This window comes from Oryctolagus cuniculus, chromosome 4, assembly GCF_964237555.1.
Source record: "Oryctolagus cuniculus chromosome 4, mOryCun1.1, whole genome shotgun sequence".
NCBI lineage: Eukaryota > Metazoa > Chordata > Mammalia > Lagomorpha > Leporidae > Oryctolagus > Oryctolagus cuniculus.
Genome location: NC_091435.1, coordinates 149,722,137 through 149,745,721, shown reverse-complemented (window position 1 = coordinate 149,745,721; position 23,585 = coordinate 149,722,137). Strand labels below are relative to the sequence as shown.

The window sequence follows — 23,585 nt, the reverse complement described above, 5'->3', positions numbered from 1 at the left end:
CCGCCTGCAGTGCCAGAATCCCCTATGCGTGCCGGTTCGAGTCCCGGCTGCTCCTCTTATGATCTAGCTTTTGGCTGTGGCCTGGGAAAGCAGTAGAAGATGACCCACGTCTTGGGTCCCTGCACCCACATGGGAGACCTAGAAGAAGCTCCTTGCTCTTGGTTTCAGATTAGCCCAGCTCCAGCTGTTGCACCCATTTGGGGAGTGAACCAGCAGATATAAAACCTCTCTCTCTGTGTAACTCTGATTTTCAAATAAATAAATAAATTGTTTTTAAAAATATATAGAACAAAAAGCTTTGCTAATCTGTATCATGGGGCATTGGCTCCTGATTCCTTGATTGGTCCCTGAATCACACCAACACCTGTCACACGAGATCTATTGAAAAAAGAGCAGGAATTCCGCAGTGCGGTCTCAGCTCAGGTCCTTTCTCTGACACTGCAACCACGTGGATATCACTTAGGAGGAAATGTTAGAGTGTGCAGAGTTTCTCACTGTGAGATGTGGGCACCTTGTGGGAGAGATAAGGTCCAGAGAGGCCAAGGCAGCCAAGAGCTGAGCTGAAAACCAGCTCTGTGGGTCACCCTAGGGCTGAGCATGTGGGACCAGCTTCAGTGTCTTTTATTTTTTTAATTATGAACTTTGTTTTTATTTTTAAATTTTTGGATTAAGATGAAATACATGTACATTCTTTTATTTTTTTAAAGATGTTTTAAATTTATTTATTTGAAATAGTAAAAGAAAGGGAGGGAGAGACAGAAGGAAAAACAGATCTTCCTTTCACTGGTTCACGCCCCAAATGGCCACTGCAGCAGGGGGTTGAAGCTTGGAGCCTGGAACTCCAACCAGATCTCTCATCTGGGTGCCAGGGACCATCTTCTGCTGCTTTCCCAGGCACATCAGCAGGGAGCTGGATAGAAAGCGGAGCAGCCAGAACTTGAACTGGCACCCATATGGGATGCTGGCATCACAAGCTGCAGCTTAACCTGCTGTGCCACAATACCAGTGACAATACCTGTACACTGTGTGTGCAGTATCTCAACAGATATACACAATGTAAACCAGTCACAGGTCCTTAGCCCTGGCGCTTCCTTTATCATAGACTATAATTACCACACTGTCCTGCCAGAACCTTCCTGCCTCACCCGACTGCCTTGTAGTTTCTTGATGGGCAGGAGTGTGGTTTCTTTCCCTTCAGTCTGACATGTTTTGTCAGGGACTCCAGGGTGTCCCAGAAGGGAAGAAAATGCAGCTCTCGCAATACGCAGATTTCACAATTTCACAGCTTTCCTTTGCAACGCCTTACCTTCTGAACCTGACCTTGGCCTTCTGCTCACTTCTGCTGGAATTCAAACCTGCAGATGACTCACTGGTCAGCATTCTGTTTTCCACTGCAGAAAAGCAAGTGCTCAGGAGTGAGGTTAAGATAAAGGGGGCAGGAGGAATAAGCCTAATAGAAAAATTTCTTGATCACTTAAAAAAATACCCACAGCTGTTGAAAGGGACTGGCCAAAGGCCCCCAAGAATCTTTTTCTTTTTTTTTTTCATCAAAGATTTATTTATTTCGTTGAAAGGCAGAGTTACTGAAAGAGGGAGAGAGAGAGAGAGAGAGAGAGAATCTTCCTTCTGCTGGTTCACTCTGCAAATGGCCATGATGGCCAGAGGTGGGCCCATCTGAAGCCAGGAGTCAGGAGCTTCTTTTGAGTCTCCCTCATGGGTGCAGGGGTCCAAGCACTTGGACCATCCTCTGCTGCTTTCCCAGGCCATAGCAGAGAGCTGGATATGGAAGTGGAGCAGCTGGGACTGGAACCAGCGCCCATATAGGATCACAGCACTGCAGGCAGCAGCTTTACCCGCTACACCACAATGCTGCAATGCTGGCCCCTGTTTGTTTTTTTTTTTTTCTCTTCTTCTGTGGATACATCTCTCCTTGAATTGGCTAGTGTTAAAAGCTCCCCTTTGAAGTAACAGTGTTCTGTTTAAACAATCCTTTTCGAGAGTGGCTTAGTCCTAGAATTCCTTGTGCATATTAAACCTGTAAATAATCTTATCATTTGGAGTAAATCTCCTTAATGTCCATGCTATAATTGAATTGCTTCCTAATTAATGCACCATTACCTTGAAGCAAAGGTGGATTAGCTCCTGTTTTCTGATTGCCCTTGAATGTCACCTTGACGTTGCAGGAGCGCTGATGAAGTCACTGAGGGTTGTGTGTTGATTTTCAGACACAAGGACCATCACCACCAGCGTGGCTGCAGACACGTCCCCAGGAACAGCCGTTGTCAGCAGCGCCTTGGCGGGGACCAAGGTGAAGCGCCTGAGGGAGTAAGTGGCATGCTGTCGGAGCTGCGGGGGCCGGGGCAGGGTGTGGTGTTAGGACACACTGGCCGGGGCCCAGTGATGCTGCTGTTTGTGCTGCTGTAACATTATGCACATAGAGCAGGCATCCAGTTACTTCTCGCAGTTTCGGAGGCTGGGAAGCACAAGCCCGAGGTCCCGGCAGTGACCGTGCCTGGCACTGGCACTCCAGAGATGGTGTCTTGTTCCAGAGTCCTCACGTGTTGGGAGCTGGAAGGAAGGGCCAAGTAGGCCACGCCCTGTGGGAAGGGTCTTAATCCCATTCCTGAGGGAGGACTCTTCTTGATGTAACCCCCTCCTAAGGGCCCCACCTCTTGCACTGAAGGCTAACTTTCAAGATACGAATGATGGGGGAACACATTCACACCATAGCGTTTCACAAAATCCATTACCTTTTCACACACAAAATACATTGATCCCATCCCAGTAGCCCTCAGAGTTTTAACTCAGTCTCGCATGAACTCAAAAATCCGAAGTCCAGAGTCTCATCTAAGTATCAGCTAACTCGGATACTGGTGACACTCAAAGGGATGATTCATCCTGAGGCAAATTCGCCTCCAGCTGAGTGCCTGTGAAGTCAACCAAGTTTCCTGCTTCCAAAATACAAAGTGGGGGACAGCCCTGGCCCTGGGGCAGCTCTCAGCCTGGCCCCAATGCTTTCTGAGACATCATTTGAAATCTAGATGGGGCGGCTCTGTGGCGCAAGGGGTTGCCTATGGTGCTGGTTTGAGTCCTGGCTGCTCCTCTTCCAATCCAGCTCCCTGCTAATGGCCTGGGAAAGCAGTGGGAGATGGCCCAAGTCCTTGGGCCCCTGCACCCATGTATGTGGGAGACCGGAAGAAGCTCCTGGCTATTGGCTTTGGACTGGCCCAGCTCCGGCAATTGTGGCTGTTTGCGGGAGTAAATCAGTGGATGGAGGACCTCTCTCTGTGTCTCTCCTCCTTCTCTGTCTGTAACTCTGCCTCTCAAATAAATAAATGAATCCTTAAAAAAAGAAAATCTAGTGGAGGTGCCCATTTCTCACAGCTCTTGCTCTCCATGCACCTGCAGAGCTGGCGTCACCAAGGCATTGGATAGACATTCTCATTTCTAAATGGAGAAATAGGAAGGACGGAAGGGATAACAAGTACCAGGGAAGTCCAAGACCCAGTGAAGCAAACAACATTAAACCTTGATCTTCTGCCGGGCTCTAGTCCCAGTTGCTCCTCTTCCAGTCCAGCCCTCTGCTGTGGCCTGGGAGGACAGTGGAGGATGGCCCAGGTATCTGGGCCCCTGCACCCACATGGGGAGACCAGGAAGAAACACCTGGCTCCTGGATTCAGATCAGCGTAGTTCTGGCCGTGGTGGCCATTGGGGAGTAAGCCAATGGAAGGAAAACCTTTCTCTCTGTCCCTCTCTCTCACTCCCTATGACTCTACCTGTCAAATTAAAAAAAAAAATCAGGCCGGCGCCACGACTCACTAGGGTAATCCTCCGCCTTGCGGCGCCGGCACACTGGGTTCTAGTCCCGGTCGGGGTGCCGGATTCTGTCCCGGTTGCCCCTCTTCCAGGCCAGCTCTCTGCTGTGGCCCGGGAGTGCAGTGGAGGATGGCCCAAGTCCTTGGGCCCTGCACCCCGTGGGAGACCAGGAGAAGCACCTGGCTCCTGGCGTCGGATCAGCGCGGTGCGCCGGCCGCAGCGCGCTGGCTGCAGCGGCCATTGGAGGGTGAACCAACGGCAAAGGAAGACCTTTCTCTCTGTCTCTCTCTCTCACTGTCCACTCTGCCTGTCAAATAAAATAAATAAATAAAAATAAATCATGATCTTCTCTTTGATTCTGTGTCTTGTCTTCCAGACAAAATGTAGTCACACACTTGGTATTCTTTACTGAATTCACTTGTTTTTTCTTCCTTTTTTTAATGATGTATTTTATTTATTTGAAAGGCAGAGAGAGAGAGAGAGAGAGAGAGATCTTCCATCCACTGGTTCCACTTCCCAAGTAGCCACAATGGCCAGGGTTGGGCTGGGCCAAAACCAGGAACCTGGAGTTTCATCCTGGTCTTGTACATGGGTACAAGGGCCCAAGCACTTGGGCCATCTTCCACTGCTATCCCAGGCACGTTAGCAGGGAGGTGGATTGGAAGTGGAGCAGCTGGGACTCAAATTGGCCCCAATATGGGATGCCGGCATTGCAGGCAGGGGCTTAACCTGCTACACCACAGCTCCGGCCCCTTGTTTTCTTATTCTTAACACAACCAGGCTGAGGATGTTCCAGATTTTTAATTTCTACTTCCCTTTTGATGGTAAAATTTGTCTTATTATCTAATTTATTTTCATCTCACATTTTACTATAGGCATCCTAACACCTTTTTTTTTTTTTAAAGAATGATTTTATTTATTTGAAAGACAGAGTTACAGAGAGAGGTAGAGACAAAGAGAGAGGTCTTCCATCCACTGGTTCACTTCCCAGTTGGCTGCAACAGCCAGAGCTGCGCCCATCCGAAGGCAGGAGCCTGGAGCTTCTTCCAGGTCTCCCACGTGGGTGCAGGGGCCCAAGGAGTTGGCCATCTTCTACTGCTTTCCCAGGAGTAGAGAGCTGGATTGGAAGAGGGGCAGCTGGGATTTGAACCCGCAGCACCACAGCACCAGCAACACTTTAAAAAAAAAAAAAAAGATTTATTTTGTTTATTTGAAAAGCAGAGTGATGGAAGTTGGGGGAGAAATCTTCCATTAGTTCATTCCCCAAATGGCCACATCTGTCAAGGATGAGCCAGGCCACAGTCAGGAGCCTGGAATCCATCTGGATCTCCCATGTGGGTGGCAGGGGGCCAAGCACTTGGACCATCTTCAGCTGCTTTCCCAAGCACAGTAGCAGTGAGCTGGATGGGAAGTGGAGCAGCTGGGACTTGAACTGGTGCTCTTGACGTGGGATGCCAGCATCATAGGTGGTGGTTTAACCAGCTGTGCCACAATACCAACACCATCCTCAACACTCCGCTTGGATATTTCTTCTGCTAAATATCCTAGTTCCTCTCTGGCAACTGCTGCCATCCAAAAAGCACTAGAGCACAGAATCGTTCCTCCAGGTTCTTTTCCCCTTTACATCAAGGATGATCTGCTCTCCAGCTTCCAGGCATGGTCTCCTCATTTCCATCTGAGTATTTACCACCTGCATTGCTGCCAAAGTCAGTTCAGGGCCACTCAGATATCTGTAGGAAGATCAATTCGGTCTCTACAGCTCTCTTCTTCCGAGGCCTCCCTAGAATACCCACAACCATCCAGCCTCTACCCACTCCCCAGTTCCAAAGCTGTGTCTATATTGTTAGTATTTGTTATAGAAAACCTCAATCCTCGTCGCCAAGTTTTGCGTTAGTGCATTTGTGCCACTGTAACAAAATGTCAGACTAAGCAATGTATATACAGTATAACTGATACCGGGATTGACCCCCTAAAATATGACATCGAATGTGCCCCCTTAAAGTTCCCCAAAAGGTCCCATCTGGGGTGCCATATGAAATTGGAATTTGGAGTGCCATACAATTCCACTGTGTGTTTATTAATACATTCCCAACATTAATAAGCCCGTGTGGGTTCTTGCCCAATATTCCGAGAAGAATTCTGAATACTGGAATAAATGAACGAGGAAGCATAATACATTTTTAAGCTTTTATTCAGTGAGAAAGATGCATAGGAGAGTGAGGGCTTTATCTGAAAGAGAGGGATAAATTGGGTTTGTGCAGAGTACCAGGAACCAGCCACATGGAGGAGCATCTAGGCCAGGAAGCATGGGGTGGGTGGCCCAAAGGCCATGCACCCTAGAGGCACAGGGCCACAGCAAGCCCCATACTGGCAAAAGGCCAAAGAAAGGAAGGGGCGGGCACATCGTGACCCAGGCTTTTAATCCACTTTCAAAGGGGAGTGGTTAATTAGCCTGATTGGCCAGTGGGTGCACAGGTGGCCAGGTAGGAGCATGGCTCACACAGGAGTATGGTGAAGGCGTGGTCTTCCAGCTCACCTAATCAACTTCAACCTGTATGCCTGCCTAGATCATAACTGTCTTACTCAGATTTATGGATGCTGGGAAGTCCAAGATCAAGGGCCTAGCAGGTTTGGTGGAGCCCTCATGGCCTAATCTTCTCCTAAAAGACCCTACTTCATCACCATCTTGCCCTGAGGATTCAGTTTCAACATGCATTTTGGAACACACACAATCATTCGGATGGTAGCAGATGCTATTCCACTTGATCTTCACAGAAACACGACTGTACTTCCCTACATACAACTGTGAATAGAGCAAGCAAAAGCTCAGTCGGAAAGGCCTGGATCTCTGTCACTGGTGCTTGCTGCAGACTTCTTGGCAAGGAAGAGGTGCCCAGCCTCCCAGTCCACCTCCTCCCATTCAGCCTTTGTCTCAGAGGTTGGCAAGCTTGCCCTGTAAAGGGCTGGGCAGTAAACATTTTAGTCTCTCTTGGCCATACAATTTCTGTCACAGTTACTCAACTCTGCAATTGTAGCACAAAAGCAGCCACAGGTAATATGTAGCTAAATGTGGTTGGCTGTACTTTAATAAAACATTATTTGGAGGGCTGAAATTTGAATCACATATGATTTTTGAGTACCACAAAATATTTTCCTTTTTTTGACTTATGGTTAACCATTTAAAAATGTAAAAACAATTTTTAGCTCACAAGATGTGCAAAAGCATGTGGTAACCCAGACTGTGGTCTGTATAGTTTGCTGACCCTTTTTACAGATGTTCCAACTCAGAAACTTCTCTCTAAAATCCACTTCCTAAATTGATGGGGATTGAATACCTAGGGGAGTTTGGCAAAAATTATTTTACAGTTGATTTGCATTTATATTGTTCTTGCAAAAACAGCATATCACCATCTATCCAATACAGAAAAAAAAAAATCCTAAAAATTGTTTCCAAACCGAAAACTGCTAAGATGTTTCAATGCTTATTGTTTTCAAGTCCTGCCTATACCAGTGTGGCTACACAGTTGCATAGTTACCATGGCAACAGGGATTACCAGGAATCGGAACTGAAGGAGTCTGGACTAATCTTTCCTTATTCTACCTGCACTTCTTGCTAGACGGAGATAATGTAGAAAGCCTTGCTAATCTTCCCAGTTGATAATCTTTAAAGAGAACAAAAGTGGCTTGCTTACTTTTCCTTTAAACATTAATAACGTGGTGTCAGATTTTTTTTAATCTAAGATTTCATTGCTTTTGCAAAAGACACAATATTCTACTTCTTAGCCTATTTTGAAATGCCTTAAATAATTAAAATGAACAAGTTTTGCCAAAAGAATTGATCAAGAAGTTTTCTAGGTATTTTGTTCCTGTATGCTTTTGTTTTTCCTTATTGCTTGCCTGACTTTGAGCATCTTCTGGCTCACTTTTGTAGTGTCGATCTATGCCGTTTGGGCTATTGCCCAATGGATGGTGTCGCCTCCCTAGCAGAATAAGCTGCTGTCCCCTTACATTCCACGTCAGGAAGCTCTATCCAATCCAGAAAGAACTCAAAGGAAACTGAGAAACTGCAAAGCCGTGTGTCTTTTGAGCATGTTGTGTTTTGTCTGTTTCTAAGACTTAGGACACAGCCAGGGTGAAAGAATCTTGCTGTCTTTCACTGCACGGGAATGTACTGCACGCTCAGTAAGGAGGTGACAACTGTCAGGATGCAAAAAAGAGCAGTGAATGACATTTGTCCCCGGGGAGTTTGCAGTTTAGATACAGCAGCACACTTTAAAAAGTTAAACAGCAACACAATGGCTGTGTAACACGAGGTGATGGCTAAGGGAAGTGGCCAACAGGGACCACAGGCCAAACAGAACAGATGGTGAGAGCAATAGGGTCAGCAAGGGGACGCTGGGAGGCCACTGGGAGCGTGGCCTCCCAGCGGTGTGCAGTTGGCCTTGGCTTTCATGGAGGGGCAGGATCTGGAGAGGTAAAGATAAGGGAGGAGAAGCTAGAGGTAGGCACATCTGGAGGTCGAGCCTTGGCTGTGCTAGTAAATCCATGACTTCCTGATCCGCGGCAAATGATTCTCCAAAACTCAGTCTCCTCCTCTGCGAAATGGCCACGTTATTGCCTCAGCCGGCTCTTGGGCAGCAGACTCGGAGACGCGGGTTAATGTGCAGGAAGAGGTTCCTGAGGGAGCGGTCTTGAGAAAGGAAACGGAAGAAAGCAGACTGGCGGAAGGGGCAGTGAAGCTGAAGTTCAGTCTCGGTGGCTGCCTCTGCTGGCCCTATGGGGATCTCTGAAGCTAGGGGGCGCTGTACGACTGTCCGCAGCTTAACCTGCTGCACCACAATGCCAGCCCCAAGCACTTCCTCCACCATGGCAATAGGGAGGGAAAAACAAGGAATCTGTCAGGGTGGGTGGGGGGTAGTTATTATAGCTGATTAATTGTGTTAATTAAAAACATTATTTTTAAAAGTGCCAAACCTATAGAAAATTTAAAAGAATAACTTAATGAATACCTATATCCTTTACCTAGATTTACTAACTTAACATTTTGCCACATTTGTGTAAACCTCTCTTTTACTATATCTATTTATATAATATGTACACATTTATACTTATAAATTATTATCAAGTCATTTAAGAATAGATTTCATGGGCTGACACTGTGAGGTAGTGAGCTGAGCCACCCTCTGTGATGATGGCATCCCATGTAGGCACTGTTTGGAGTCCCAGCTGCTCCACTTCCAATCCAGCTCCCTGCTAACATGCCTGGGAAAGCAGCAGAAGGTGGCCCAAGTACTTGGGCCTCTGCACCCACATGGGGTGACCCAGATGGAGTTCCTGACTTCCTGGGTTATCATGGCCATTTGGGGAATGAACCAGTGGATGGAAGATCTCTGTGTCTCTTTCCCTCCCTCTCTCTCTGTAACTCTGACTTGCAAATAGATCTTTTTTTTAAAAAAAATTTTCATACATCATATTTCTTCATCTCTAAATAATTAAATGTACAGTTTCTAAAAATAAGAACATTTTCTTATATAACCACAGTACAGTGATTAAAATTAGGAAATTTTGCATTAGTATAGTATCTACTATTATGTGATACACTGGTACATATTCAGATTTCATCAGATGCCCCAACAAAATCTGTTAATGGCAACTGCATTTCTCATCTAGGATACAAGTCAGGATCACACATTGTGCTCAGTTATTTGTTGTATGTCTTGGGTCTTTTTCTAGAACAGTTCCTTGGTCATTCTTTGGTTTTTAAAGCATGGGCATTTTTGAAGATTACAGGCTGGTCATTTGTAAGATGTCCTGCCTTTTGGGTTTATCTGGGGTCTCCTCAATATTAGATGCAGGCTATACACTTTTGAGGATGTCCTACATAACCAATATTGTGTGCCCTCCTGAATTTTAAACCTTTACTTTGGGGAAATTGCAGACCTATACAAAAGGATCCAGAATAGTAGAATAAACTCCTGGACTCATCAACAGACCAGCTCCACAGTCATCACCCTACATCAGTCTTGCTTTCCTGTACTCCTAGTGTCCTGTTTATCATCTTTCATCCACTAACATTTCCGTAAATCTATGAATTTTAACCTACCCTTTGGTATTTTCCCGTGGATGTCCATTAGGCATCTAAAACTCAAGATGTCCAAACTGAGCTGAGTTTCCCTGCCACACCTGCCCCTACACAACCTTCCTACTCTTCAGCAAGGGAAAGATCCGGGTGAGGATGAACCTTCCAGCTCAGGGTCTCTAAAGGTCACTTGGCGTGCGGGTGGGTTAAGGTGTAGGGCAAGTGACTTGGTCATCTCTGACTGTGGGAAAGTAGAGCTTTGGGCGGAAGCTGGGAACAGCGCACCTGGGAATCACCCTGCCATCCTTCAAGTTCACTCAGTGGCATGCCATTGTTAGCACATGGCTTCCTGCCGCAGCCACTCCCCAGTCCTGTGGGGAGATGAGCCCCTCAGTGACGTTCCCTGCTGGGTTACAAGCAGCACTTTGTGCCCAGCTGGTGTTGGGTGGTATCCCTCAGAGTCACTGGACTGTCTGCCAAAGGACAAAGGATCAGTGTTGGCTTCCATTCCCGAGCAATATCTATGCATAGTCAAAACAGGTTGCTCTTCATATATGGATGGATGGACGGATGGATGGATGGGTGGGTGAGAAGGTAGGTGGGTGGAAGGATGTGTGAAGGGGTCTTTATGGTTTTGTGAGCTTCCTGGAGCCTCTACTATCAAGGGCAGGGTTTTAAGTTTTCTTTTGAGAACTATTTGTGGTTTTTGTTTGTTCATTTTTGTTTAATCACCACATGCTGAATTAAGTTACATACCTGGCATCAGGGTCCCATCAGGGCCCAACAAGGGGGCCCTCTGGAATTACAGCTGGGCAGCTTTCAGCTCTGAGGGGCACAAGTGGCACAGAGTCGCCAACAGACTGATCCTTTAACTCACACAGGTCCAGGCAAAGAACTTGTCACATAGAGTTTGTTCAATTTTTTTTTTTTTTGACAGGCAGAGTGGACAGTGAGAGAGAGAGACAGAGAGAAAGGTCTTCCTTTTGCCATTGGTTCACCCTCCAATGGCCGCCGCGGCTGGCGCGCTGCGGCCAGCGCAGCGCGTTGATCCAAAGGCAGGAGCCAGGTACTTCTCCTGGTCTCCCATGGGGTGCAGGGCCCAAGGACTTGGGCCATCCTCCACTGCACTCCCTGGCCACAGCAGAGAGCTGGCCTGGAAGAGGGGCAACCGGGACAGAATCTGGCGCCCCGACCGGGACTAGAACCCGGTGTACTGGCGCCGCAAGGTGGAGGATTAGCCTAGTGAGCCGCGGCGCCGGCGAGTTTGTTCAATTTGAATAAATAGTGTTCTCGATATATGTGTATCTATCTATGCATCTATCGAGATGCATCTTATATATATTTTTCAGTCACACAATATTTTCTAAGACTTATTTTACTTATTTGAAAGGTAAAGTTACAGAGAAAGAGAGGGAAAGAGATAGGGAGAGAGATCTTCTATCTGCTGATTCACTCCCCAAATGGCTTCAACAGACAGTGCTGGGCCAGGCAGATGCCAGGAGCCAGGAGCCTCCTCTGGGTCTCTCACATGGGTGCAGGGGCCCAAGCACTTGGGCATCCTCTTCTGCTTTTCCAGGTGCATCAGTAGGGAGCTGGATCAGAAGTGGAGCAGCCGTGCCTCGAATTGGCACCCATATAGGATGCTGGTATTGCAGGCAGCGTACTCTGCTATACCACAACACCAGCCCCAAATCACACAATTTTTAAACAAGTTTTGGATTCACAACACAACTGAGTGGAACATTCAGTGTATTTTTCATCTCAGACAATATAGTTTTCATCTTCGTAAGTTTGATTTGTTTTTTTTTTTTTTATAAAAATCTTTTTCACAGCTTAAGATGTTTATTATTTCCTCTAGCTATCTCAACAAGTAGAATACAATTATACTGATTATTTTAGTATTCTTGACATTGTGACTTTGAACTCATTGGGAGCTAAATATTTTTATTTTCCAATAAGTAGCCTGAATCTTTGTTTTAGGATTCAGTTATTCAGAAACAGCTTGATTCTTTGGGGTCTTATATTTGAGCTTTTTTTTTTTTTTAATGGGACAAGGACAAGATTCTTTTTTAAAATTTTTTTGAGGATTCATCTTCCTTTATTATTTTACTTTTCTTGAATTTTTAAAGTTTTTTATTAAGGTAAACAAATTTTATATATTTCACATACATAGATCTAGGGACATAGTGATACTTCCCACCCTACTCTCCCTCCCACCCGTGATCCCACCCTTCTGCTCTTATTCTTACTCTTAATTTTTACAATGATCTACTTTCAGTTTACTTTATCCTCATAAGATTAACCATCCACTAAGTAAGGAGTTCAACAAATAGTAAGAAGAAAAAAAAAAACAACACTGCTCTCAACAGTAGAGACAAGGGCTGTAAGCAATCATCAAATCTCAAAATGCCAACTTCACTCCTATACATTACATTTTTGGTTACTCTATTAATTACCAGAGATCAAGGAAATTATATGATATTTATCTTTTTGGGACTGGCTTATTTCACTAAGTATAATGGTTTCCAGTTGCATCCATTTTGTTGCAAAAGATAGGGTTTCCTTTTTTTATGGCTGAGTAGTATTACTTTATATATATATATATATATATATATATATATATATCGATTCCATATCTTAGCTATTGTGAATTGAGTTCAATAAACATGGGGGTACAGATAGCTCTTTCATAAGCTGATTTCATTTCCCTTGGGTAAATTCCCAGGAGTGGGATGGCTGAGTCGTATGGTATATCTATTTTCAACTTTCTGAAGTGTCTCCCTGCTGTCTTCTACAATGGCTATAGTAGTTTGCATTCCTACCAGCAATAGATTAGGGTACCTTTTCCCCCACATCCTGGCTAGCATTTGTTGTTTGTTGATTTCTGCATGAAAGCCATCCTAAGTGGGGTGAAGTGAAACCTCATTGTTGTTTTGATCTGCATTTTTATGATGGCCAGTGATCCAGAGCCTTTTTTCATGTGTCTGTTAGCCATTTGAATTAAAAAATTCTTTTGTATGCTTTACCCAATGGCCAGTGAATTGTCAGGTTCACAAGTTTGGAATGTAAAAGGTGTAAAGAAGCACTCCCCCGTACAGGGTGATCTCCAAGGACAGTTCTCTAACTCTTTAGGGTGGTTCTTTGCTTCACCTCCACAATTTCTTCACATGCATGTGCTGCTCTGAACTTCCCTGAGTCCCCCTGTGTGTGGGTATATGCAGATTTATTGGTTTCACCATTTTTAAAAATATTTAATTAATTTATTTGAAAGGCAGAGTTAGAGAGAGAGAGAGAGAGAGGTCTTCTATCTGCTGGTTCACTCCCTGAATGGCCCCAATGGCCAGGGCTGGACCACGCAGAAGCCAGGAGCTATGAGCTTCATCTGGGACTCCAACGTGGTTTCAGGGGGCCAGTACTTTGGTCAACTTCCCCTGCTTTCCCAGGTTCCTTTGTGGGGAGCTGGATCAGCAATGGAGCTACCGGGATTCAAACCAATGCCCATATGGGATGCCAACATCTCAGGCAGCTTACCCTGCTGACACCAGCCTTTGTTTCCTATTTTTAAAAATTTCTTGTTTTGTTACTTTTTTATTAGTTACATAATATAATTTCATGGGTTCAAAGTCAAATCTATAAAAAAGCATACTAAGAGAAAATGTCCTTCCATTTTTAGTCCCTTCTCCATTTCCTTCCTTCCATCTTACAAAGATGTCATGGTTCATTTTTTCATTATATTCAAACAGTTCTCATAAAATTGGTAGCCTATTATATGCATTGTATCTCTTTCCTTATGCAATATATGCTGGTGATTCTTCTTAGACATATGTAACAACATGGTGCATCCTATTTACAGCTTCTGAATTCTTCCAGTGGATGTACCATTGTTTGTTCAGCCTGTCCCTTGATTAAGGACACAGGGATAGTTATAATATTAAGCTATTCTACACAGTGCTAGAATGAGTAGCCTTGTACTTTCATGCAAATTTTTTTGTTTGTTGCACTACTATTCATCTTTTAGATAGATTTTCATGAGTGAGATTACTTGGTCAAAGAATAAATAGTTATATAATTTTGGTAGATATTTCCAAATGCTGTCAGCGGTGTATGAGTGCTGTTTTCCCCACAAACTATATTATCAAAGTTTAGAATTTCCTGTTTTATTCTGATAAATCAGTCTAGCTATCTTATATACATTTTTCTCTTTTATAAATGTAGGCTTTCATTGTGTGGTCCATTTTATTTAATTTATTATACATTTTTTGAAATATATGAGGTTGTGTTTTCATTTCTCACAGCAAACACACTTGGGAATAAAGTGCACAAAATATTCTAAAATACAGATTTGGAGTGGAAGAGAAGAAACCACGCTTTGCCTCAAGTTTTGGCTCAGATGTCCAACTTATTTTACCAAGAAGAGGCTTTCTCTTTTTTTCAACTTTTATTTAATAAATATAAATTTCCAAAGTGCAACTTTTAAATTATAGCAACTTTTCCCCCCATAACCTCCCTCTCACCCTCAACCATCCCATCTCCCACTCCCTCTCCCATCCCATTCCTCATCAAGATTCATTTTCTTTTTTTTTTTTTTTTTTTTTTTTTTTTTTTAATTTATTTAATGAGCATAAATTTCCAAAGTACAGCTTATGGACCACAATAGCCTCCTCCCCCCCACCCCCGCCCGTGTCTTCCCTCCCATCCACAATGCTCCCCTCTCCCACTCCCTCTTCCCTTCCCCTTCACATCACAATTAATTTTCAATTATCTTTATATACAGAAGATCAATTTAGCGTATGTTAAGTAAAGATTACCACATTTTGCTCCCACACAGAAACATAAAGTGTAAAATACTATTTGAGTACTAGTTATAGCATTAATTAAACACCTAAGAGTAATTGTGTATTAATTACATAGCTCAACCAATAGTTTTAAGTAGAATATAAAATGCACCTTTTGCATTGTTGTGGCTTCCCCCCGACCTCCCTCCCTCCCATGGCCCTCCCCTCACCCACTTCCTCTCCCCTCTCCCCCCTTCATCACGTTTCATTTTCGGTTACCTTCATATACCGAAGATCAATTTAGTCTATACTAAGCAGGGATTTCAACAGGTTGCACTCACACAACCGAACCAGGTATAGGGTATTGTTCGACTAGTAGTGTTGTTTTTGAGTTTCATAGATAAACATATTAAGGACAGAGATCCTGCGAGGGGAGCATGAACCCAGTGACTCCATTGTTGATTTAACAATTGGCACTCTTATTTATGACGTCAGCAATCACCCGAGACACTTGCTATGAGCTGTCTAGGCTATGGAGGCCCCTTGAGTTCACCAACTCTGTATTTGTTTAGTCAACGCCATATCACAGTGGAGGTTCCTTCCTCCCTTCAGAGAAAGGCGCCTCTCTCCTTGATGGCCTGATCCTTCTGCTGGAGTGTTGTTCGCCAGGATCCTTCATTTAGATTGTTTTTTTGCCACCGTGTCATGGCTTTCCATGCCTGCGAGACTCTCATGGACCTTTTAGTCAGATCCGAATGTCCCAAGGGTTGATTCTGAGGCAGGAGTGCTGTTTTGGGCATTTGCCATTCTATGAGTCTGCTGTGTGACCTGCTTCCCCCGCAGGATCATTCTCAACCCTTTTGATTCTATCTTTCATTATTTGCTTACACTGGTCTTATTTGTGTACTCTCTTCGACACTTACCCTATCTCTTGGATCAGTTGTGTATTTATATTTGTCTCTTTACCAAGTGTGCTGGCATTGGTGCCTGCCTCCTTGGTAAGATTGAGTTGAAATCCCCTGGCACATTTCCAGTTCCACCATTGGAGGTAGGTCTGATTGAGTATGTGCCGTCCTATATATCTCCTCCCTCTCTTATTCCCACTCCCATGTTCCACAGAGATCAATTTCCTATTAATTTTTAAACGCTTAAGAATGGTTGTGCATTGATTGCATAGTTCAACCAGTGGTCTTGTGTAGAGCATACCGAGCAACAACAACAACAACAAAAATACTAAAGGAACAAAATAGTAAGTTTTTCCTCAACAGTCTAGACAAGGGCTGCTCATGTCATTGTCTCTCATAGTGTCCATTTCACTTCAATGGGTATCATTTTAGGTGCTCGCTTAGTTGCCATCAATCAGGGAGAACATGTGATATTTATCCCTTTTGGACTGGCTTATTTCACTCAGCATGATGTTTTCCAGCTTCCTCCATTTTGTTGTGAATGCCCGGATTTCGTTGTTTTTTACTGCTGTATAGTGTTCCATAGAGTACATATCCCATAGTTTCTTTATCCAGTCATCCGTTGATGGACATTTAGGTTGATTCCATGTCTTAGCTATTGTGAATTGAGCTGCAACAAATATTGAGGTGCAAATGGCTTTTTTCACCCCTTTAATTCCATTTGGGTATATTCCAAGGAGTGGGATGGCTGGGTCCTGTGGTAGTGCTATGTTCAGGTTTCTGAGGACTCTCCAGACTGTCTTCCATAGTGGCTTTACCAGCTTGCATTCCCACCAACAGTGGATTAGTGTCCCCTTTTCTCCACATCCTCGCCAGCATCTGTTGTTGGTTGATTTCTGTATGTAAGCCAATCTAACCGGAGTGAGGTGGTATCTCATTGTGGTTTTGATCTGCATTTCCCTGATGGCTAGGGATCCTGAGCATTTTTTCATGTGCCTGTTGGCCATTTGGATTTCCTCTTTTGAAAAATGCCTGTTAAGGTCCTTGGCCCATTTTTTTATTGGGTTGTTTGTTTTGATTCTGTGGTGTTTTTTGATCATTGTGTAGATTCTAGTTGTTAATCCTTTATCTGTTGTGTAGTTTGCGAATAACGTCTCCCATTCTGTTGGTTGCCTCTTCGCTTTCCTGACTGTTTCCTTTGCTGTTAAGAAACTCTTTAATTTTAGGTAATCCCATTTGTTTATTTTATCTTTGATTACCCGTGCCTGTGGGGTCTTCTCCAGGAATTCTTCGCCTATTCCGATATCTTGGAGGGTTTCCCCTATGCTCTCAATTAGTTTCATGGTGTCGTGGCGCAACTCTAGTTCTTTGATCCATGTTGAGTGGATTTTTGTATAAGGTGTAAGGTAGGGGTCTTGCTTCATACTGCGGCATGTGGACATCCAGTTTTCCCAGCACCATTTGTTGAAGAGGCTGTCCTTGTTCCAGGGGTTGGTTTTAGGTCCTTTGTCAAATATGAGTTGGTTATAGATGTTTGGATTGATCTCCGGTGATTCTATTCTGTTCCATTGGTCTATCCATCTGTTTTTGTACCAGTACCAGGCTGTTTTGATTATAACTGCCCTGTAGTATGCTTTGAAGTCTGGAATTGTGATGCCTCCGGCCTTGTTTTTATTGTAAAGGATTGCTTTAGCTATTCTGGGTCTCCTGTTTCTCCATATGAATTTCAGCATCGTTTTTTCTAGGTCTTTGAAGAATGACTTTGGTATTTTGATTGGTATTGCATTGAACTTGTAAATTGCTTTTGGGAGAATGGACATTTTGATGATATTGATTCTTCCAATCCATGAGCATGGCAGGTTTTTCCATTTTTTTGTGTCGTCTTCTATTTCTTTCTTTAGTGTTTTGTAATTTTCATCATAGAGGTCTTTGACCTCCTTGGTTAAATTTATTCCAAGGTACTTTATTGTTTTTGTGGCTATTGTGAATGGGATTGATCTTAGTAGTTCTTCCTCGGCCCTGGCATTGTCTGTGTATACAAAGGCTGTTGATTTCTGAGCGTTGACTTTGTATCCTGCTACTTTACCAAACTCTTCTATGAGTTTCAGTAGCCTCTTATAGGAGTTTATTGGGTCCTCTATATATAGTATCATGTCATCTGCAAACAGGGATAGTTTGACTTCCTCCTTTCCCATTTGTATCCCTTTTATTTCTTTTTCTTGCCTGATGGCTCTGGCTAAGACTTCTAGGACTATATTGAATAGCAATGGTGAGAGTGGGCATCCCTGTCTGGTGCCAGTTCTCAATGGAAATGCCTCCAACTTTTCCCCATTCAATATGATGCTGGCCTTTGGTTTATCATAGATTGCCTTAATTGTGTTGAGGAATGTTCCTTCTAACCCCAATTTGCTTAGGGTTTTCATCATGAAGGGGTGTTGTATTTTGTCAAATGCTTTCTCTGCATCTATTGAGATAACCATATGATTTTTCTTTCTCAATTTGTTAATGTGCTGGATTACGTTGATTGACTTTCGAATATTGAACCATCCCTGCATACCAGGGATAAATCCCACTTGGTCCGGGTGAATGATCTTTCTGATGTGTAGTTGGATTCGGTTTGCCAGAATTTTATTGAGTATTTTTGCATCTATGTTCATCAGGGAGATAGGTCTGTAGTTTTCTTTCTCTGCTGTGTCTTTTCCGGGCTTAGGAATTAAGGTGATATTGGCTTCGTAGAAGGAATTTGGGAGGATTCCCTCTCTTTCAATCGTTTGGAATAATTTGAGAAGAACTGGGGTTAGTTGTTCTCTAAATGCCTGGTAAAATTCGGCAGTGAAGCCATCCGGTCCTGGGCTCTTCTTTTTCGGTAGTGCGTTTATTACTGATTCAATTTCTTCCATGGTTATGGGTCTGTTTAGATTTTCTATATCTTCACGGCTCAGTTTAGGAAGGTTGCATTTGTCCAGGAATCTATCCATTTCTTCCAGGTTCCCCAATTTGTTAGCATACATCTCTTTGTAGTAGTTTCTGATGATTCTTTTTATTTCTATTGTGTCAGTTGTTACATTTCCATTACTATCTTTGATTTTACAGATTTGGGTCTTCTCTCTCCTTTTTTTGGTTAGTTGAGCCAATGGTGTGTCAATTTTGTTTATTTTTTCAAAGAACCAGCTCCTGGTTTTGTTGATCTTTTGTATTGTTTTTTTGGTTTCAATTTTGTTTATTTCTTCTCTGATCTTTAGTATTTCTTTCCTCCTTTTGGATTTGGGCTTGATTTGCTGCTGTTTTTCTAGTTCCTTGAGGTTCATAGAGAGTTCATTTGTTTGGTTCCTTTCCAGCTTCTTGATGTAGGCACTAATTGCTATAAACTTTCCTCTTAGCACTGCTTTTGCTGTGTCCCACAGGTTTTGATAGGTTGTGTTATCATTTTCATTTGTTTCTAGAAATCTTTTGATTTCTCTTTTAATTTCTTCGATGACCCACTGTTCATTTAGGATCATGTTGTCCATTCTCCATATATTTGCATATGGTGTAGAGATTCTTGGGTTGTTGATTTCAAGTTTCACTGCACTATGGTCTGAGAAGCTGCATGATATAGTTTCAATTTTTTTGAACTTGTTGAGGCTCCCTTTATGGCCTAGTATATGGTCAATCCTAGAGAATGTTCCATGTACTGGGGAGAAATACGTGAACTCTGTGTCTGTGGGGTGGAGGGTTCTGAAGATATCTATTAGGTCTATTTGGTCTATGGCGTCAATTAGCTCAGTTGTTTCCTTGTTGAATTTCTGTCTGGTTGATCTGTCCATTGGTGAGAGTGGGGTGTTGAAGTCCCCTGTTACTATTGTATTTGAGTCTATATCTCCCTTTAAATCCTTTAGTAATTCTTTCAGGTAGCCAGGCGCCCTGTAATTAGGTGCGTATACATTTATAATAGTAATGTCTTCCTGTTGGATAGATCCTTTAATCATTATATAGTGCCCTTCTCTGTCTCTTTTAATAGTTTTTATGTTAAAGTCTATTTTGTCTGATATTAGGATGGCCACACCAGCTCTTTTTTGATTACCATTAGCTTGGAGTATCTTTTTCCATCCTTTCACTTTCAGTCTGCGTGCATCTTTGCTGATGAGGTGTGTCTCCTGAAGGCAGCATATAGTTGGATCCTCTTGTTTTATCCAATCTGCTAGTCTGTGCCTCTTTGTCGTGGAATTAAGACCATTCACATTCAATGTGATTACTGTTAAGTACTGTCTTTTTCCCTTCATGTTTCCTGTAACGAGCTGTTTATGTATTTTGAACTTTGTTTGTGGGTTACTCTACATTCGCTTTTTTTTTGCAGTGAAGTTCTTGTTTTTGTATTTCTGTGTGCAGCACGTCTTTGAGCAAGTGTTGTAGGGTTGGACGCGTGGATACAAATTCTTTCAGTTTCTGTTTGTCGTGGAAGATCTTTATTTCCCCTTCATTCACAAATGATAGCTTTGCAGGATATAGTATTCTAGGTTGGCATTGTTTGTCTTTTAACACTTGGAATATATCATGCCATTGTCTCCTTGCCTGTAGTGTTTGCGATGAGAAGTCTGGGGTGAGTCTGATTGACTTACCCCTGAATGTGATTTGTCGCTTTTCTCTGGCACATTTTAGGATTTGTTCTTTGTGTGTCACTGAACTGAGTGTTGCCACAATGTGTCGTGGTGAATTTCTCTTCTGGTCTACTCTGTTTGGGGTCCTGGTTATCTGTTGTATTTGTGTGTTGTTATCCAGCTGCCTTTGTTTAAAGTTTTCTGATATTATTTCGTTGAAGACACCGTCTAATCCATTCTCTCTTTCCACCCCCTCAGGGACTCCTATTATCCGAACATTACACCGTTTGATTGAATCTTGTAGGTCTCCGACCGTGTTTTTTAATTTTTTAATTTCTTCTTCCTGTGATTGAACTGACTGTATTATTTCTGGAAGTTTGTCTTCGAATTCTGATATTCGGTCTTCTATTTCATCTGTTCGATTTCCGAGGGATTCCACGGTGTTTTTTATATGGTCAATTGAGTTTTTCAGTTCTAGTATCTCATTCTGGCTTCTCTTTAAGATCTCTAATCCTTGGGCTTGTTTTTCATTCAGCTCTTGACACTGTTTCTCATTATTTCTAAGTATTCTGATTATTAATTTCTGAATTCTTTTTCTGGCATGTTTTCAACTTCTTCTTCTTCTGCCTCTGTTGGTTTAGCCTGCTCCATTGGCAAATTTATATTATCTTCTATGTTTTTTTGGTTTTTGGTTTTGTTTTTTGGCATTCCGTCTGGGTGATTTTTCAGGTTGATTTCCCTCTACTATAGGCTGCTGTGAGTCTCTACCAATATTCAGTGTAACCAGGCTGCTCTACACAGCCCGCAGGTAAACAGACAGGGTGGCTGCTCTCTGCCCACTGCAGCTCTGGATCCTGTGCTTTTTCCCCACCAGGAGGCGTTATTCAGTAACTTGAGTAGTCGGGTCTCAGGACTTTGGGCTGCCCTCCCTCGAGCACCCTCAGCTCCACCTTTGGGCTCCGCCTCCGAAGGTTAGTGTGGAGGCAAAGATAGTTCTCCTTTAAGCCCGAATGTAAACAAACAAAATGGCTGCTTCCCGCCCCCCAGGGCTCCGGGGAGGCGCCAAGAGACACTGGCTTACTCAGTCTCTCAATTAGTGTCCCTGAATCGTGCACTCTCACGCCGGCGCCACTCACTCTGTTCCCGTTCTCTATTTCCTCTCCCACTCAGTCGTGCATGTCCCAGTGTCCGTCCCAGGATGTGTTGGGGGAGGAGCGGCGGCAGCTGTGCCGCGGTGCTGGGCGAGTGCCCCGTCTCACCTCGGCCTCCAGCGCTGGTGCGTACACGCTCCTGCTGGTGTCCTGAGTCCCAGGCGTCCGCGTCCTCCCCGCGTGTCCACCCCAACACCCCAGTTTGAGGAAGGGCTTAAAAACTACAAATTTTCATCCTTCTTTGAACCTCCCCTTAGTGGACCTTCGCTGTGCTCCCTCCCTCTCTATTCCGCCATCTTCAGAACCAAGATTCATTTTCAATTGTCTTTATATACAGAAGATCAACTTAGTATATACGAAGTAAAGATTTCAACAGACTGCACCCACACAGACATGCAAAGTATAGAGTACTGTTTGAGTAGTAGTTTTATCATTAATCTGCCTAGTACAACACATTAAGGACAGAGGTCCTACATGGGGAGCAAGTGTACAGTGACTCCCGTTGTTGATTTAACAATTGACATCAAGAGGCTCTCTTATTGACAGCCAAATGGTGCTGCTTCCAAAGGTCAATAAAAGAGATATCTTTGTTATTTTCCTGGTCAGAGATTTTTGTGTGAATGGTCTTAGTGAGGAGGAGGATTCACAGTGCTCTAAGTCCCTGGCGCCCAGGAGGAAACACCTTTTCCAGGGCTGCTGATTTTGGTGCTGTTAATCTCAGATTATTAACATCTAAGGACCAAAACATCAGTGTGATCACCTGCACATCAGATTGCCCAAACTGGGCTCACTTCTCCCATGCAAAGGGCTTTCAAATGAAGTCTTTGTTGGGGAAATGAGAAGAAAGGTGATTCTCATGAAGCTGTCCAGTGCCCTGCTATGCTTAACGGCCTGCACCTGCCAGCTTCCTTGTGCACGCGTGGCTGGCAATTCTGATGCTCAAAGCTGGATTTGTGTGTGTGTGTATGTGTGTGTATTTTTGTGTGAGTCATAGACGCCTGTCCTTATTCAGGTAATACTGGATGTCGCGTTGGATGCTGTGGCTACAGAGCCTGCCTTGAGCCCAATGAGGCCATTGAGTGCTCTTGGCAATTTTATTGTTGAACTCTCATGTCAGCTGCTTGAAAGTGTCTTACCAAGGTCAGAGCACAGCACTGTTAGGGTGCTGTGATGAGGGCTGAAGTCGACTGTTTAGAAACTGCAGAAGGCACCAGGAAGTTCTGTGAGTAACACCAAGGTCAAGTGTAATGATTGGTTCAGACTCGGATAGCCGACTCTCAAGTTCTTGACAATTTTCTTTCACTTTCAATCACTGAAAGACCTTGACTGTGGGAAGTCAAACTGAGGATGAGAAGTCCATGACTCTTGTCTTCATTAATGACTGATATACAACGGCACTGCAAAAGGTTTGTGGGAAATGGAATGAAAAGATAGTTTTATTTTGATGTGAAAATGTTTTGAAGCCCATGCATAGCTTTTTTGTGCTATGCATATTCCTCCAACATTTGAACACCCCTCGTACTGCTCATGGCACAGTAGTCATCACTTGTGAAAATGACGGGGAAGCACGAAGCACTTCTGGAATGGTCTGCAGGAGGGAGTAGCGCGGCAAGGCAGTCCTTGAGCTGAGCTGAGGGCAGTTCTTCTTTATAACAGTATCCACTGAGGTTCTGAGATCAAAGCCACAGCAGTCATGGCATTGGAGGGAAGCTTACTGCCTATGCCTGCCTCTTCAGTACGAGGGCGCACTAATCCACACATGTTCTCTTGCATATAGTTCTCACCGAATACCTGGAAAGTGTGCAGGACTTCCGCCCCCCTTACATACGTGATAAGGTTGGATTATAGCAGGTTGAGAAATTTTTGCCGTCATACAGTGAGACTACATTTAGAATAGAAGTCTGGTTAATATGAAAACCAGTGCTGATGGACCTGCTGCCAAAAGCCTGGGCCCATCACCAACCCTGAAAGGGTCTTTTAATTACCACAGACTAAGTTTACCCACCTGACCTTGTGCTCGGGAACTTAAAGTGCATGCCGAATCACTTTCATGGTGGGGAATATGTAAAATGCCCAAGGCCAAAGCTGGCATCCGGGGCTGGTCTGTCTGCTATCAATGTCCATGTCCTTTCGCATGCTTTTCTGAGTGGGTAGGCTTTTGATGTCTGTATTTTGACAGCATCTCATTCTGTCAGCCTGGACTTTTCCTTTTTCAAGACGTGGAAGATGTATGTATCTTTGAACTTATTATTTCAGGATTTCCAAATGCTTTGTGAATAAAG

General features: G+C 43.7%; 1 protein-coding gene across 14 annotated transcripts in view; it reads left to right on the top strand.

Annotated features, from left to right (window-relative positions):
* Window positions 1–23,585, top strand: part of NEK11 (NIMA related kinase 11) — a 334,291-nt gene that overhangs the window by 235,853 nt on the left and 74,853 nt on the right. For all 14 annotated transcript variants that reach the window (XM_051818472.2, XM_051818466.2, XM_051818468.2 and 11 more), the window contains one exon: window positions 2,226–2,325. In XM_051818472.2, coding sequence (XP_051674432.1) covers window positions 2,226–2,325 — 100 coding nt within the window. The remainder of the gene's footprint in view (window positions 1–2,225; window positions 2,326–23,585) is intronic.